The 19648-nt window shown below is 34.6% G+C and overlaps 1 protein-coding gene across 3 annotated transcripts in view; it reads right to left on the bottom strand.

Annotated features, from left to right (window-relative positions):
* Positions 1–19648, bottom strand: part of LOC144970921 (protocadherin-9-like) — a 109428-nt gene that overhangs the window by 12869 nt on the left and 76911 nt on the right. Inside the window, exons 3-5 of one of the 3 annotated variants that reach the window (XM_078911104.1) lie at positions 7754–7876; positions 5143–5278; positions 3438–3496 (exon numbers count right to left, since the gene is read on the bottom strand). In XM_078911104.1, the coding sequence (XP_078767230.1) occupies positions 3468–3496; positions 5143–5278; positions 7754–7876 (288 nt within the window). In that variant the 3' untranslated portion in view covers positions 3438–3467. The remainder of the gene's footprint in view (positions 1–3437; positions 3497–5142; positions 5279–7753; positions 7877–19648) is intronic. The other 2 variants (XM_078911103.1, XM_078911102.1) reach the window with 2 other exon arrangements.

Raw genomic sequence — 19648 nt, 5'->3', positions numbered from 1 at the left:
ATAATTCATTTGAAAAATAAAAAAGCAACTTCAATAAATACTTTTACCGTTTTCATCCTACTTCCTCTACGTTGATTAACACTAAAACGTATCTCACTCATCGAATATCACATGTCCTATATTGAAATCATTTGGTATAGAATGTGCTGATAATTGGAACTATTTTCGAAAGTATTAAACCGCTAAACTTTAGCTCTTATTAGGAATTGTACCGTATTGTAAATAATCAAGATATTAGATCAATCAAAACAAAAGCCCCCCTCCCAAACAGAAAAAAACCCAATAATTAACAACGGAAAATATATGTAACGGAAAAACGCAAATGTTTCATTGATAAAAGTAAATTGAAAAAGTTATTAGATAAATCAAAATAGAAAAAAAAGAGAGAAACCCAAACCATCTTTTTCCAACCTTAATAAACCCAAAACATCAGCATTCATAATTTTGTTTTTCTGGTCATTTTAACTTTAGATTTACATCTCCTTTATCTCGATATATATATATATATATATATATATATATATATATATATATATATATATATATATATATATATACATATATATATTAGTTCACAAATCAGCGTAAGGAATGGCAATCAAATAATAAAATAGTTTGATGAGATCATGCACATGCATGCCAAAAATGCAAGACACCTGTAGAATATTACGTCTTAGGCAGTGTAACATCGTTTTTGAAATGTTACCAAGAAAACACATGTTTTTAAGCTTCAATTTTCAAAGAAAACAGTTTAGCATTCACAGGAAAAAATAAGTTAGTTAACCCTTCATCGGCGAGAAATTAGTTTTTTAAAGTAATAATTTGTCATATTATCAAATATATCTGGCGATAATTGTAAACTCAGTCATTTTTACCATGACAGCAATAACCAGCTTTGTGTCTTGAGCTTCATTGAATAAAGATTTACATCGCGGTTACTGCTCTTTTGGAGGAAATATAAAGATCTGATGTCAGGTTTCAATAAAATTAAATCTCGCCGGTAAAGGGTTAAGAAATGAATACGACTGAAAGATGAGAAATATTATAATAAAGATCGCAGTCACACATCAGCAGTACAAACATGAGATGAGTAGGTGAACAATTTATAGAGATTTATTTTTATATGAGAACATAGGTTGGTAGGAAGACATGTGAACAGATAAACAAATAACGCAAACGTGAACGTAGAAATAGTAACGTTTAAGTTTCTACGTTAGTTTGATCAAGTAGTATAAAGAGAGAAAGAGGGAAATTGAAGTTTGGATAAGAAGAAAAGAGAGTGTGGGAAGGAGAGAGAGAGAGAGAGAGAAAGAGAGAGAGAGAGAGAGAGAGAGAGAGAGAGAGAGAAATAGAGAGAGAGAGAGAGAGGGGGGGGGAGGGAGTGAGGGAGGGAGGGAGAGAGATATAGATTAGTAGATAGAAATAAGATTAATAATAATAATAATAATAATAATAATAATAATAATAATAATAATAATAATAATGATGATGATGATGATGATGATGATGATGATGATGATGATAATAATAATAATAAAAAGAAGAAGAAGAAGAAGAAGAAGAAGAAGAAGAAGAAGAAGAAGAAGAAGAAGAAAAGAAGAAGAAGAAGAAGATGATGATGATGATGATGATGATGATGATGATGATGATGATGCTGCTGCTGGTGATGATGATGATGATGATGATGATGATGATGATGATGATGATGATGATGGTGATGATGATGATGATGATGATGATGATGAGGGTGATTAAAATGAGGAAGAAAAAAGGGAGGGAGTAGTAGAAAGAGGAGGATGAGGAGGAGAAGGAGGAAGATGAGGAAAGGAGGAGGAGGAGGAGGAGGAGGAGGAGGAGGAGGAGGAGGAGGAGGAGGAGGAGGAGAAAAAAGCAAAAGTAGAGGATGAGGTGAGTGAGGTAGAAAAAGATGGTAAATACTTTTTTAAAGAGAAAAATGTTTTTTTCAAGTAAGGCGAAAACGATGAGAATTGAAGGTGATGATATGGACGAAAAAGACGATGGCGATTAGACCAAAGAATGTTTTAGAAAAAGAAGAAAATAAAGAGGGAGTGATAGAGAAAAAAGGCGAGCAAGGTGACAAACGGAGGAAGATCAGTACGAGAGAAAGAAAGAATAATAAGTAAAAGTGTATTTATATACAATCTCTATTATTTTATTATATCATATTATGTAATACAACGTCTATTGTTAGAGAGTGTATTACAATGCCAGAATTAACCAAAAAAAAAAACAAACAGGGGCAATAAGAATGACAAAAAGAAAGAAGAGAAGAAAGAGGAGATGAAGAGAAGAATGAAGGGAAAAGAGAAAAGAGAAAGAAGGAAAAAAGGAGAGATTAACGACATGGAATTCGAACGATAAACTCAGCCATTCCGAGAGAGAGAGACAAGTAGTCTACGTTAAAATCATGTTAAAATTAAAGACATCCTCAGCATACAATTAGGGAGAAGCGACAACTCATGTCGTACGCTAATAAAACACTTTTTTTTTCTCATTTTGACTAGAACACTTTTTACTTCATACACCAATTGATTGAGATGGCAATCAGCAATAGATTTATATAATATGACAAGAAGATTTTCAACGAACGTCTTGTTGTGAACTCAACTGAAGATAATAAATTCCTTTGTCTGTCAAGATAGTTGTACTAAAGTGTAAAAGTAAGAAGATGCATCTTTTTATATCTTACTAGATGGAGAATCCGCAATATTTGCGGAGAAATAAAGGCCATTAGGAACAGGCACTCATCTATTTTAATTATTGTCCTACTGTCTTGTGGAAATTAACATAGTAGATCCAGACGAATCTTTTGAGCCATCAAGGATAATAAAAGCGTCCCCGTCATAAGGTCTGTTGTAGTGCGCGCAAATTAATCTGACAACTAAGTGGCCAGATGGCCATTCCCATGGCCAAGGTTAAATTTAAGACCAATCATTAGGTCCTAGCAGGAATTCTATATAACCATTTGAGTAAGTGGATTATAAAATCACCTTTTTTAAAATGTTTGCCAGTTACTCGTATATCAATCTGTAAAAAATAGTTTTATAATTTTTTGATTTCCCAGTAATTATGTGTTCGTTGGTAAAACATGGGAAAATGTAAACCTCCAATCCTATTTCAATAGAGAAATAATGTCCAACGTACAGCTATGAGCACGTTTAGTGGATGTTGCGCTATATAAAAGCTCAAGTTTTTTTTTTATTCCGTCAACTTGTCAAAACTTCTCAAACTCCAAATTTCTTTGAAGTCTTCTTGATAATTTTGAAATAATTTAATAGACGTTTCATCAAAATCAATCGACGTATGAAGTAAAATTTTCTGAGTAAAGTGAGAAAGAGTTGTTTAGTCAGAGTACAACACAACTGGTTATTTCCTTTGCGGTAATGGGGAAACATTTTTCTCATCTCATTACCTACCAAAACATTTTGATCGTTTTGTTTTTGTATTTAGTACCTGTGTGAATTCGCCAACGAGGCTGAAAGAAAGAAGGTGCAAAGCAGAAAATAACATTACATGGTTTGAAGATAAACTTGGAATTCCTATTATTTGGTGAGTATTTGGAATAACTAATTCTTCAAAAGTTCATGATAGTAAAAGATACATAGATAATAGGTACAAGTAAAATTAGGAAAGTAAGGAGTAACCCTGAAACATACCATTTGGATTGCCCTGTTATCGGAGCATTGCTTTAACTCAACGACATTACATGGTAGGGCAACCCGTTTATTTCCAAATCGATTTTTACTTCTTTTATCGGATCTAATGATACCCAGGTACCCATTTACACGTGGGAGAATAAATCTATTTTAAAAACAACAATAGAAAAGCACAAACAACAAACTAAAAAAAAAAACAAAAGTTTTATAAAGGGGATCGAACTCTGCAATTCAAGCTATCTGGTCGGGGCGCTATTAGCTAAGCAACTTCTTACAAAAATAAACTAGGATTTCCTAAAACACGAATAGAAATCTCATAACAGCGAGAGAAAAGGATACAGATTTGAAACACAAAATCTATTTGAAAATTGGAAGAGCTCATAGAAAAGCAGGTGCTGCTAATGATTCTGTTATAACCAATTATACACGAAAGTAACTATAATATATAGCTCATTTAGACATTTGTAATGTTAGAGTTCTTTCTAAATTAACATAGGTCATATTGATAAATATTTCATGAAAACTGGTTATTGATTTGAATGAATGAACATGAACAGTTGGATTAAGTAAATATTCCAAAGAGTTTGTGTGACACACAAAGCAGTAGCTAGAAGCTTAAAGAACAGATCAGATGAAGGTGAGTATTTAATGACACGTTGCTAGATGGTGACGAAATAAAATAGGTTTCGATTTTTTATAATGCTTCGATAACGTTGGTTAAATGCTACACCACAGTTAAGTTATATGATATTTAAAAGATATTATGAGGTTTAACATATTGGTGGATTGGAATTATAGCAAACGTGAAGAAACTGGACGATGATTAAATAAGAATCGATACAAACCATAATATTACGACATACTCGTATTAAAAATGTTTTTCAATGGGGGACAATAAATATAAGATTCTCTCGGGCCGCTCAGGTCAAAACATTTTTAGCAAATGAAATATTATATTCAGCATGTAAGAAGACATATTTTGATTTTTTACAAAAAACAAACATTTTGTATAAATGTTAAAAAAGTCTTTAATTTGCCAGAAATTGTTGACCTGAACGTAGCCTTCGTTATTTTATAACCTGACAGTTCCTCTAAAATTGACGTCACAATACAAGGCGGCGATCAATAAAAAGAAAGTAAAAAGTGAGTTATACTTAGTGCTGAATGAAACAAATGATCAAATTAGTTTTATTTCTGAATGCAACTCACAATTCACTTTCTTTTGGTGGTCGTCGCCTTGCACTGTGATGCAGTATTTTGGTCATTATCAGGCTATGATTTTACAAAGGCTACGAGTTGTTGCGGGCTAACAAGACCAGGTATTATTGCCTCTAGGTAAAAAATTAAATACTTCTCTAGCTGTTTGTGATTATAATGATATACAAATAGACAACGCAATACAACAAGTTATATATAGATATGTAAATTTGAAATTCATTAAATGTTCACTTGTTTCTAAACTAACCTGGATCCAATGCCGATCCTCTGTTACTGCTGTCATCCTCGCTACCACCTCGGCCACTATCACTTGGGTCGGATTCACCGCTGGTTTCGCTCAAGGCGTCCTCGCCACTTTTTCGAAGTATCTCTATCAGATGACTCTGTAACGTGATGATGAAAATGTTGATGTTGTAGTTGTTTATGATGATGCTGATGATGATGATGATAATGATGATGATGACGACGACGACGACGATGATGATGATGATGATGATGATGATGATGGATGATGATAATGATGATGATGCTGATGAGGATGCTGATGAGGATGCTGATGATCATGATCATGATGGTGATGATGATGATGAAAAAGAAGGTGAAGAGGAAGAGGAGCAGAAGGAGGAGAATGAGGATGAGGAGGAGGAGGAGGAGGAGGAGAAGGAGAATTAAGAAGATGATGATTCTGCTGCTGCTTATAATGGTTGATGATGGTAATGTTGATGCTGCTGCTTCTGGTGATGATGTTGATGATGATGATGATGATGATGATGATGATGACAATGATGATGATTTGGTGGTTGTTGTAGTAGTATTGAGTTGGTAGTAATAGTTGTTACAATGACTATTGATATTGACAACAAGGATTTCACAATACACAAAATTGACAAAATATCACAATGTCCCCGCCTCCCTTTCCTCTATTGTCCAATAAAATATACATACATACATACATACATTATATATATATATATATATATATATATATATATATATTATATATATATATATATATATATATATATATATATATATATAATGCAAATTTCACTCACATTTATTGGCGAGACGACTCGCCATAAAATGTGAGTGAAAATTTGCATTATATATTAGCTCTAACCACATTATCGAGCACTTCGTACCTGCAAGTACCCACCAACACTCATATTATTATATATATATATATATATATATATATATATATATATAATATATATATATATATATATATATATATAATTATATATAAACCTATTAATAAAATTGTATCATTTTTCATGAATCAAAGCAACTTCATGACACATCAGAAAATAGTTTTCAAAGATGTTATTCAACTGGCAATAACACGATGTTTAAAAAATTGCCAAGGTTTTAATTTTAATCCTCGTCTTTTGTGTTGCAAGAAAAGCCTTCATATATATAGATATCTTGATCGTCTTTATCTGCCCATCAAACAAACGGCCACAACAAGATGTTTTAGGAATCTTATTCTACACAATAAAAGACTAGATATCTAAGTAGGATATATATGCTTTTCTATTGATGGGTAACCAGGCGGCAATATGGTCATTATGCATTTGATTCCCCGAACAAAATATGATAGAAGATTGATGTCTCAATAGTTCGGGCATTTGTTATCGGGGATATATTGTGTTACTGTTGTATCGTATAATATCATAAAAAAGGACAAAAACGGCATGTTTTCATTTCGTGCGGCTAATGTGGTCTTGTGGTGTGACACTCGCTTTCGGATCGGAAGGTCCTATGTTCAAGCCTCGCTCAGCGCATAGATGAGTCCTTGGAAAAGGCTCTTTATTCACATTCTCTTATCGTACTCAGGTGTAAAATGAGTAACTGGCCGTTTACAGCATTGTCTCTGTCCGAAAAAAAATGTTATATCGCCGACCAGGCGTCATGTCTAATCCTATATGTTAAGTGTTGTTGTTGGCTTGGGATCCTTGTAAAGCGCTTAGAACACATTTAGTGGATATTGCGCGATAGAAGAAAGCTCCAGCTCAAAGTTTTTAAAAGCTATGGAAATGAAAAGAGAGTCCCGATAGATCTATAAGTCAAAATTTACTTGACTCACAAGCAAAGGGATCGGCATTATTCCCGGGTAGAAGTAAGATTTTATTTTTTTCTGTCCCAACAGGGGCGACAGGGTTGCTAGTCTATTTGATATGACGGAAAGTACTGCGCGATAGACTAGTCTTCATTCCAATAAGCAATTATTATTGCCATGTTAACAATGTTGAAGCCGGGATAACATCCGGTTCCATGGATTATAAATATCTCCTACATGACTCATGCTTTGATTTATTGAAACAATGGTACAATTGAAAGATAGTTTTCCAAAACTAGTTAAGTCGATTTTTCTACTTGTTGAGATTTTTCTTCCATGAGATAAATTGAAACGTATAAACTTTAATTTAAGCATCAATTTGCACAACAATTTCCCAAGATTTGTGTGAATTTGGAGTTTAAATATGATATAAAAATAGACCGAATGAGAAATGTTAAGGGAAATATCTCAAAATGGGAAACACGGAGTTAGGGAGTTTTGGAAATCCACTCTTCAATTACATACGGAATTATACCTCCTTACCTACCCTTATACCTAAACTCCTACCTACTCTCTTATTTACCCACTCATCTATCTTTTTAAAAACCTAAACTCTTACCAACTCTATTACCTGCTCTTTGACCTACACTTTTACCTACACTCTTACCTACCCCACTACTTCCTCTCTTACCTACCCTCTTACCTATACTATGCCCTCTTTCATCGAGAGTCTTAGCTACTCAACTACCTGTACTTCTATCTACACTTTTACCTTTCCTCCTACCTACCCTCTTACCTGTTCGTCTTGAGATGGATGTCGCTGGATGCCTCCAGGATTTTCAGTGCATTCCACTGGGATGTTCATTTCATTCACAGCTCTGTTTCCACCACCTCTTGGATTTGATGCCACTCCATAGTGCTGAAATAGACGTAAAATAAAACAAAATAAGGCTTTTAAAAGGGAGGAAATAAAGAAATTAAAAAAATCCTTATTCCATCATCGTAAGCGATTTTATTTTAATAGGTTTTATAAATCAAAAAGACCGAGAATACCCTGGCGTCAGCCGCATTGTCGCAATGCGACCAATACTAGGAACAAGATTTCTTGCTCGAAGGACAACAATGAGATCCCGAGGCGAGAGTGCAACGAGTTATCCACTTGGTCATATAATTCCCAAATTGACGAGAAATTATATTTGATCATGAATGAAATAAATATATATTGTAAATGAACACAAATATTTTTAATAAATATCATTTTTTTTTTGTCAAGGGAAAAAATCATGAAAAGTTTATAGACAGGATAAGAAAGAAAGAGGCGTGTATTGAGGCAACAGATGTGATACCAATGAATGAAAAATATAAGAGGGTTTGAATAAAAAGGGACCTTTCTTCTAACAGAGTGGGCATGGATGTTGAAAACGAGACTACAATAAATCAGACATACCTACGGGGATTGAAAACACGCATGTCTCTGAAATTTCTTAATAAGCAAGTATCGGTGAAGAAGGTTTATAATTCAATTTATCATAAGGAGCTCAATCTGTTTTTTAAACGTTACTGTTTGGTACTTGGATATCTTTGAGAAATTGAGCTTTGAAAGAACGGCAAAAATCCATATTAAAATCCATACAATTCAGAACTAAGAAACGGAAGAAAAGTGATAAGAAAGAATGGAGGAAACAAGTCAGTGGCCAGACAATGTAACTGAACCCGATCCTGATGCATTAGTATTCAAGTCATAAACCTTTCTGTCACTACCCTTGGGAAATTATACCAATGGCTTAGGCAGTAGTGTTTATAACAAAAACACAATTTGAAGTTAAAGAAAGCCTTTCTTTGGTCAAGAATGTTATGATAATCTTGAATATAAAGAAACCAAAAACAGTTTTTAGAAAAAAGATATAATGGTGAAGGCGGAATGGGTTAAATTGTCTGGCTGGGTATTTTGAATGGTGGAGACCGATTTTGTGCTTTGTGTTGTTGGGGTCGAAGAGATAATATGTCACTGGATTATAGACGATGCTGACAAGAATAAAAATACATTTTGATATCTTAAGCGGAAAATGCCACACAAAAGATGGCCTATTAAAATAATGTCTCAGTAAGTGTCCCCGTCAACCGTTTTGTTTATAAATATGTATAATATGAAATGGTTCTTGCAAACAGAGATAATACGAATTTTTATTCAATCTAAGAAATTGCTTTTATCCTCTGCCATAATGAATTGATGTTTTCCCAAATTCATATTTGTTGCTATGAATTAAATATCCAACATATTACCGCTTTGCAACGTTAGATCACATACTATATTCCACAGATAATGTGTTGTAAAAAGTAGATGTTTACAGCAATTTTGTAGAATGTTTAAAGTTGTGAGTTCATACAGAGAAGAAATATTAAATCCTACCTATCATGCTGAGTTTGGAAGTATGGAGCCACGGCTTTTTATAAGAACGGACACGCGTTACAATGAATATCTAAATTCCCAAAAGAAGTGAGGAACCACGAGAGACGCTTGAGAACATGGGGCAGTTGACACTGTGACAATAGAACTTGTTTAGTATTGGAGATTAATATATTCAGTTGGGAAGGATTAGGCAAATTTTAGTTTTGAAACCTTATCTATTGCCATTTATAGAACAGATTCTAGAGATTTAAAAGAAGAATAAGTCTTCTCAAAGACAAATAACACGATGAGAGCTTGGCAACTTGTCAGAGGAAAGAAAATGTGATTGTATTACAAATTAATATTGGATCGTCCTCATATGCACTTCATGGGTGTTCGGATTCCATGTGTGTGTGTGTGTGTGTGTGTGTGTGTGTGTGTATGTGCGTGTGTGTGTGTGTCTGTGCGTGTGTGCATGTGTGTGTAATCAAGTACAATAAACACTTACACTAGAAGCAGGGTCAAGAACAGTTAGAGAAATAGAAATAGACAGAGATGGAAAGTGAGATCTCTAGCGGAGAGAGAGAGAGAGAGAGAGAGAGAGAGAGAGAGAGAGAGAGAGAGAGAGAGAGAGAGAGGGATCGACAGAAAGATAGATAGATAGATAGATAGATATAGATGGATGGATAGAGAAAGATAGATAGACCACACAGATAGAAAGTTACTTAGATAGATAGATAGATAGATAGATAGATAGATAGATAGATAGATAGATAGATAGGACACTAAGAATTGATAAAAATAACTTGCAGAAGCTATAAAGAGAAATAGGACAAGTTTCTACATAATAGTTCAACTCAATTTTATTGTCTTGTCAAATCAACCCCCGCCCCCCGCCCCCCCCCCCCCCCCCCCCCCCTTCACCTCCCCATTTTTTCCTATCCAAAGCAAGAGAAAAAAGAAAGGGAAGAGACATGGGTGCCATCAAATCAGGCTCGGACACCAGGTGGCGCTACAATTCCGCTTCCGTTAATTCGAAATTCTATAATTAGATACCAACACCACAATGTTGACAGTGTGTGAGAGAGGGATCTAGAAATGACTTGGGTTTGAAACGAATATTTTTGTGTTCGTGGATAGCTCACACGGTAGAGCCACGCTCTCACCTGCCAGGCGGAGTTGTCGTACCAATAAGGTCGCAGGTTCAAACCCCACCACCGCCGCGAAAAAATTTTTATTCTCTATTGTCTTCTGGCACTTTTCTACTCACTTCATACAATGTTGACAGTGAGTATGGTGGAGTTGGTAAGGAAGAGAGCATGACAATTCTGCTTCGGACACGAAGAATGAAACAAAATATTGTAGTTATAGTTGTAGATATCTTTATTTGGAACTGTTATCTAGTTGTGGTGTTTGTTGTTGGTGTTGTCTCATTGTTTTGGGGGTTGCAATTGTAATTGTTTTTGTTTTTGTGATTGTCGTTGATGTTGTGGTTGTTTTTGGTTGTGGGTTTGGTTGTTGTTATTATTGTTTATTATTGGGGTTATTGCATTTGTGGTAGATGTCGATGCGGTTGTTGTTCCTGTGGCTGTTGTTGTTGTAATAGATGTTGTTTTGTTGTTGTGGTGGTGATTGTTGTTGTTGCTTTTGTTGTTGTTAGTGGTGGTGTTGTTATTGTCGTGGTTATTGTCTTTTTGGTGTTGTAATGTTGTTGTTATTTTTTTACTTTCGAGTAGAACAATAGGAAGTTCACCGTGTGATTTTGAAACTCTTCGCATGACATGAGATATTTCATTATGAATAAAAAGGGAGAATCATTCATTCACTCGACTTAAGACCCAGGAAGACAAAGACAAAAGACGTGGATATAATCAATCACGAGTTTTGAGAGGACCAAGAAAATAGATTTAAAAACTAAATGGAAAATCAAATAATGCTTGGTGAAATGATTGATGATGGCAGCCAATGACAATGATTTCATCGTGGGATTTTGTTGTCAACAATCGTCCTATTCACGATCTCTGTTTACGGCATTTCAAAACAAATCCCTCACATTTTCCTCTTATATTTCGTAATCTTCAAAACGGTATTATATGGAGGATTTATTTTATATGCTTAAAGAAAATTCATTGTTAAAAATGTGAAATTTTGATTGGATTTTTATGTTTGACTGAGGAAAGTGAAATAAGACATTTCAAATTGACAAAAATCAAAATTTCACAGATCTAGTCACTTTAGCTATTATCATATTCTATTGTTTTATTAATTCCACATTTTATCATTATTAAGATAATGCCAGTAATAATATGATCCTGTTGAGTGCTCAAGGTAATATGTATTGCATATATCTTTGAAATACTGCAAAGTTAGAGTGGAAAGACAGTTGGAATAATCTAGAAGGTTAGATAATGGATTGAAAGATAAATTGATACATAAATAGATGGATTGATATATAAACATATAAAGATAAAGAGAAATAAAGACAAACGCGCAGAAGAAAAAGTGAGAGCGATAGATAAATATATAGATAAATAGGGAGAGAAATATATATAAATGGAGAAAGAGAGAGAAAGAGAAAGAGAGAGAAAAAGAGAGAGTTAGATAGATAGATATATAGATAGATAGATAGATAGATAGATAGAGAGAGAGAGAGAGAGAGAGAGAGAGAGAGGGGGAGAGAGAGATAGATAGATAGATAGATAGATAGAGAGAGAGAGAGAGAGAGAGAGAGGGGGGGGAGGGAATGTTTATATAGATATTGATACTACCCGCTTATGAATGAATTGTATTTAGGCTGATCTTATCTCCCCGTTGCATTTAAAGAAGGGGGGGGGGGGGTTAAGGAACGAAATTCGATCAGACAAACAACAAACAAGTAAACAACCAAAGAATGCGTCGATAATACATACATAATACTGTTATCAGTCGTACCACATGCAAAGGCATTTGACGTAAAGAATAAGGAATCTTATGAAACAGTAAAGGGTGTCACGGCTCTATTAATCATTCAAGTCTTGACAAACGAGAAAGTTGCTAGACTGAAAGACTAAAAGAGAAAGAAAATGAAAGAAAAAAAAATAGAGAAAAAGAATGAACAGGAATAGTATAATATGTTGGCAAGACATTGTTATTATTATTATTATTATTATTATTATTATTATTATTATTATTATTATCATCATCATCATCACATCATCATCATCATCATCATCATCATCATCATCATCATCATCATCATCATCATCATCATCATTATTATTATTATTATGATTATTATTATTATTATTATTATTATTATTATCATTATTATTATTATTATTATTATTATTATTATTATTATTATTATTATTATTTATTATCTTCATCATCATCATCATCATCATCATCATCATCATCATCGTCGTCATCATCATCATCATCATCATCATCATCATCATCATCATCATCATCATTATAACTAAGAATGCTTGATGCCCGTGAGTATTGGAGTTGAAATATTGTGCGTGTGTGTTCATTCGTATCTGTATATGTGTGTGTGTGTGTGTGTGTATTGTTTTTTGTGTTTGTGTGTTTGTATATATATATATATATATATATATATATATATATATATATATATATATATATATATATATATATATATATATTTATGTGTGTGAATGTGTGTTTGTGCATTCAGTCTATAAAAATCAGAGAGAGAGAGAGAGAAGAGAAAAGATGGATGGCTTGGAGAATTCGCAGGAAGAGGAAGACGTCCCACAATTTCCAGTATTTATCTCGATTGCCTTTCCTTGTACCTTGGCCATTGAAAACGTAGCCAAACGGATTGTTCTAATGTATCGATCCGTGTAAAAGGTTTTTGGTTCCATTATTGTCATGTGACCAATTTGAATCTATAGAGACCTGGGGTTGACGCACCGAATGGCTCATATATTATCGTCAATTGACCAAACACCTTTTTGTAAAAAGAATTTGGTCCAAAAACGTTAGCTACATTTAATTAACAAATTAAAATGACACCAAACTCAAACAGACTTGGGATTAGAGATACATTTTAACCAGACGGCGGTCACTGTTATCTATCATATGAAGTAAAAGTAGTTCAGCGAGATTTTAAAAAATCTCTTTTGTTAATGTGTGCCAGTCTTGCCATATTTATAGAGAATTTCTGAGTAACTTCTCTACTCTATGTCGCTAGCTGTGTGTGAGTGTAGCAGTGTGAGACTTCAGCAGCAGGGGAATCTCTTTTTTCTTTCTTTCTCTCATTATTCCTTTCGATTTTTTTCTGTCTTCAATAAAGAATCTCTGGTGGCTTCAATCAGTTTAGAAGATGGAATGGAGACGGATGGACATGGGTTTGTCGTAGAGTCGGTGCACTTGACCTGGCATGGTTTATACCCAGTTATCTGGCGTACTCTGGAAAAACACGTATTATAAAATTTGGCCAGAAAAGTCGTCCTTCAAATTATATCTATCGGTTTAGATGACACCTCATCTTGGTAAAAACTCTCAAACCTGGGACTTTTCGCGACGTTACACCACAACCACTCTAACAACAATAACAAAAATGGAAATAACAATGACAATAACAACAACAGCAGCAGCATCAGCAACAACAACAACAATAACAACAACAAAGACAAATGCAATAACAACAAGAACACCAGAACAATCATTATTTTCAAAACCCCCGTAACCACCACTACCACCACCATCTTCATTAGCACCATCCTCACCAAAACCACCACCACCACCACCACCACTAGCACCACTCGCACCAGAATCACCACCCCATCAATCTAATCCTCAATACCAAATTTCAATAAACAAAAGTGATCAGTCTCGTCCGGCACACTTCCAGCAAATGGAATAAATCCGGACAGTGACAAAGAGATGCGTCCACTTGGACAAAATGGTCTAACATGAAATTTTCAGAATATACGTTACGTTATTCGTATTTTAAATAAATCACAAAGTTTTAAAACATTTTGAAAGTGTGCTGCTACGTGGTCTTGTGGTATTACACTCGCTTTCGGATAGGAAGGTCCTGGGTTCGAGCCGAACTCGGCGCATTGTTTAGTTCTTGGAAAGGGCTCTTTACTCTCACAGTACTTAGGTGTAAAATGAGTACCTGGCCGTTAACAGCGTTGTCCCTGTCGGGAAAAAAATGTAATATCGCCTAACAGGCGTCATGTCTCGTTCTACATGTATGTATGTATGTATGTATGTATGTATGTATGTATGTATGTATGTATGTATGTATGTATGTATGTATGTATGTATGTATGTATGTATGTATGTATGTATGTATGTTGTATGTATGTATGTATGTATGTATGTATGTATGTATGTATGTATGTATGTATGTATGTATGTATGTATGTATGTGTGTATGTATTTATGTATGTATGTATGTATGTATGTATGTATGTATGTATGTATGTATGTATGTATGCATGCATGTATGTATGTATGTATGTATGTATGTATGTATGTATGTATGTATGTATGTATGTATGTTCAAGATGGCGGACAGGTCAGTCGGGTCTCTCGCAGTCTCTAGATCTACCGTCTCCTGTATCCATCATCCGTGGTAGCTGTCCTCGTAAACACAGACAATGTCTAGAAGGAGTATAGGACTTGTGACAAGGATCATATTTCTTGCCAAAGAGTGTATCAAAAGTGGTAAAATTCGACTAGACGTCGGACAGAATGGTTACAATGTTGTAAAACGTGTTGTGAATGGCGGAAATAGTGATTGTGATTTGTTTGACATTTCTAATTGGCTCCAGTATCAGCATGAACCGACCAGTAATTCTTCTTGGAATAAGTTTATACAACAAGAAGGTATGTTCAGACATACTATATCTACACAACCCATTAAAATTAAACCAACTTTTTGTCACTCCAACCCATCGAAATGGATAAAATTAATTTCAACACTACACAGTGTTTTCATCAAAAACAACACATTCCAAATCCAAAGACCCGATAATGGACAGCCGTTTAGCATTGAATTTCTCCGTTACTGCAAACGAATCTTAACAAAATTCCCAGATGGACCGATGAAAAAAATTATAAAAGACCCGATCAACAATTATGAAGCTCTATTAAAATACATCGAAATAAAAATAATAGATATAAAGTCCTCCATTATGCCCTCCCTTATCCAAAACAACACACCAAGAGCACAGGAGGAAAAAGAGGTGACATGACAAGAACTCACAGCAATATTCGTAAACCACCAACGAAAAGCTATTGATATTATTAGAAACGGATGTAAACAAACACACTCAAGTTGTGAGATAGATATCAACACAGTAGAGTCTGCCTATTAAGAAAAATGTCAACGAAACAATATAAACATTAGTGACAGACCCTGGTCCGGTCCGATGATGTCACTATCCCCCCTCCCGCATGGACACATCAACAAGTGAGTTTACAATCGACAAACTCACAAGCTGTGTTAAAAAATTACCTAATGAAAAGTCACCCGGGGCAGACGGTGTCACTTATAAATATTTAAAACAAAATATAAACAAACTGGCACCAATTTTTACGGCCATCTTTAACACCTGTTTAAAATATCAAAAAGTCCCCCAGACTGGAAACACAGTATCATAACACTGGTACAAAAAAAGAATGGGAACAAGGACAACGCCGACGACTGGCGACCTATCGCCTTATTACATCTTCATCATCGTCATCGGCGTCATCATCATCATCATTATCGTCGTCATCAACACTAATATCATTATTACCTCTGGGACATTCTGTGGCAGAGTCTGAAACTTCACTGTTCAAATTAATACTCCAGATCTATACATTGTACATTATTTTAGGAAATGGTATTATGTCAATGAATATGTTACCCTTGTTACATTATCATGTATATTTCCTGAAATAAACAATTTTGATATGTATGTATGTGTGTGTATGTATGTATGTATGTATGTATGTATGTATGTATGTATGTATGTATATATGTATGTATGTATGTATGTATGTATGTATGTATGTATGAATGTATGAATGGATGGATGTGTCTATCTATCTATCTGTCCATCTATCTATCTTTCTACCTATCAATCTCTCTATCGATCTGTCTATCTATCTATCTATCTATCTATCTCTCTATCGATCTGTCTATCTATCTATCTATCTATCTATCTATCTATCTATCTATCTATCTATCTATCTATCTATCTATCTATCTATCTATATCTATATCTATCTATCGGGAAAGAGAAAAATATTCGCTTGGTCAGCCTTGCATTACTGCTACCCTTCCTGACACTGATCACCTTCTTTGTCGCTTGGCTTTTATCAACTTCAACTGACGACGTTTAACACTGTCGTCAAAGTCAAAAAATAAATCCTTATCTTGACAAATCGGAAAAAAAAATCTTACTTGATTCTGTTTTTGGTTTTCGAATATTTTTAGCTTTACTGTCTTTTGTCGCAGACAACCAATCTACATAAATCCTGACAGAAGAAAAGAAATCATCTCATTGGTCGATTTATTCTTGGGAAATTGGCGGGTGTTTTGGTGCGGGATTAAGATTTAAGGAAACACCGGATTGGATTCCGTGCGTGTGATGTGAAATATTGACCAGTGGGTGGAATAATATCTTAAATAATGGTGCTTCTGTTTAAGGAATTTCCAGTTTTTTTTCTTCTGTTTCACAATCTAAAAACGATTTTTAACTCACCGTAATCGAATGAAATCCGGCTTTCATTTATGAGATCGCTTTAACAATCCACATTTTAAAACGGCGTGTAATCGAATATTCACTGTCGTTTTATTTTAAATTACATAAACAATTAATGTATAAAATATCAAAGAAAATGGTTTTGACACCGGAATCGTATAACTACATTTGCCTGACCTGATAGTTCCGAAATGCCTTTGAAGTTAAGCCCAGGAAAAAGCAGATCGAATCCCTCATTGTTATTTCTATCTTTGACAACCAGAATCCAACAATAATCATACCTTTTTCCTTATCTTGGAATCAACTATCAAGAGTATATTATTATATTATTGAATACTTGTATTGAATACAATATGATATACAATTATTTATAATCGATCTCTTGGCCATTAATGACCATTAAGTGGAAACCGAATCAGAAGCTCTAAAAGACTGCGCTAATTGGAGTACGAGGAGTATGATTATAAAGTAATTGTGTGCACTTACTAAAGCGTATATTTTGACGTGTTATTCTGGCTTTGATTATAAAAACTAGATCATTTATATCGAGCAATGTCCACTAAATGTGCTTAAAGCCCTTTACTAGGGTTCCCTAAAAACAGCAACACATAACATATAGGACGAGACATGGCGCATGTTAGGCGATGCTAGGATCTTTTCTTGCTGAGACAACGCTGCTAACGAACAAGTACTTATATTTCACCAGATGCGGTTAGAGAATGTCAGTAAAGCGCCTTCTCCAAGGACTGAACTATACGCCGCTCCGAGCGCGACTCGAACCTAGGACCTTCCAATCCGAAATCGAGTGTCATACCACTAGACCGCATAGCTATCTTGATGGAGAGGAGTGAGCAGCACTAACGTATATCATAATGTCATTATTATCAATTAATAAGGATACAAAACTTTTTTTTGCAACTAAGAAGGAGAGGGAATCTTGATACAAAATCAAAGAAATACAGACACGGTGACACAAATAGGATGATAAATAGATGCATAAATAGATAGATTGATTGAGTGATTGATTGACTGGTTGATTAATTGATTGAGAGAAAAAAATGTTTGCAAGAAATAGTTTAATAGAGAAAAAAGGAGAGAGAGAGAGAGAGAGAGAGAGAGAGAGAGAGAGAGAGAGAGAGAGAGAGAGAGAGAGAGAGAAAAGGGGGGGGGGCTGACACAGCGTTGAAGTGAATTGAAAGGAAATTTATAATGCAATAAACATACGTGGAATCTTATTTACACCTTGACATAATAAATTATCCCTGAAACTGCTTTTCATTATCAATGTTATTAGATCATTGTGTTTTAATGTTTGCTATTATCAAGCAGCTATCGTATCGTTTATAAATAAATAAATACATTCATTTATTAATCATACAACCAAACATAATATATGCATTTATTCATTAATTGATCCATACAAATAGTAGCATAATATTTGTTCAGCACAATATATATTTTCGATATTCTTTCTCCCACCACACCCCCCTCCTCCTCTCTCCCTCACTCCCTTCTTCTTCTTCTTCTTCTTCTTCTTCTTCTTCTTCTTCTTCTTCTTCTTCTTCTTCTTCTTCTTCTTCTTCTTCTTCTTCTTCTTCTTCTTCTTCTTCTCTCTCTCTCTGAAATCATAATATTATTACAGCCTTTAATAAATATCATATTGACGTCAATAATAAGTTATATTATCATAAGAACTGATTTTAAAATATAAAAAGCAATAAAACAAGTAAAACTTTGATGTAACGTGTTAATGATTTCAAAAGTGTACCTCTATTATACACAGTATCCATCTACTCACAGTGGTATTATTCGAGATGAACACGATGCCAAAATGGAAATTCAAATTTAAAAAGGCCAGAAATATAAAGTTTCAATTTTCTGTCACTTAGAGAAATTATAATGATTATCTTCAATCCAACATAAAATCTTAGCCCATTTAGCCCGTGTCTCTTTATTCTAAAGGGTCCCCACAGCTCAGTTGGTAGAGCACTTGCTTCACACGCAAAGGGACCGAGATCAATCCCGGTGAGTCGCGATTTTTTCTGACCCCTGTTCATACTGCAGTGATTGGGTGGCTGGGTCTGTTAGATCTGTCGGAAAGTAATTTGCGATAGACTACCGTCCTATCCACAGAGTAGCAAACAATTGCTATTGTCCCTTTCACGCTATAAAAACCGGGATAGACCTCGACCCCATGGCCCAGAAGGACTGCTTTTTATATTATTCTTTACTAAAATTCTATTTTTAGCATCTGAACCTCTCGACATAATACCGTTTTGAGGCCATGGGCAACAAATAAACCTCAGAACAACCAAAAAGAATGGAAGAGTTAGGAAGAATTGACAAGCCTTCCAAATTATTACGCTTGAAATATGGCCGACAATGGCTGACCGGAAGTAAGCCATTGATGTGACTGGGCGCAGGAAGAAATTGACGAAATTATTTTGATCCGGAGATGTCACTGTTTTGAAAAGAGTTGCAAGTAATAGGGGGGAGGTTGATCATGAATGAGATGCTCTAAAGGTGGTTGGTTGGGTAGGTGGAGGCGGATAGGAGGGGGTATTGTTAGGGAGTATTATTAGACAGAAGA

This window comes from Berghia stephanieae, chromosome 4 (genome assembly GCF_034508935.2).
Source record: "Berghia stephanieae isolate SIO BIC M18660-M18661 chromosome 4, UCSD_Bste_1.3, whole genome shotgun sequence".
Classification (NCBI taxonomy): Eukaryota; Metazoa; Mollusca; class Gastropoda; order Nudibranchia; family Aeolidiidae; genus Berghia; species Berghia stephanieae.
The sequence above is the reverse complement of the archived record's forward strand: the minus strand, read 5'-3'. Positions and strand labels throughout refer to the sequence as shown.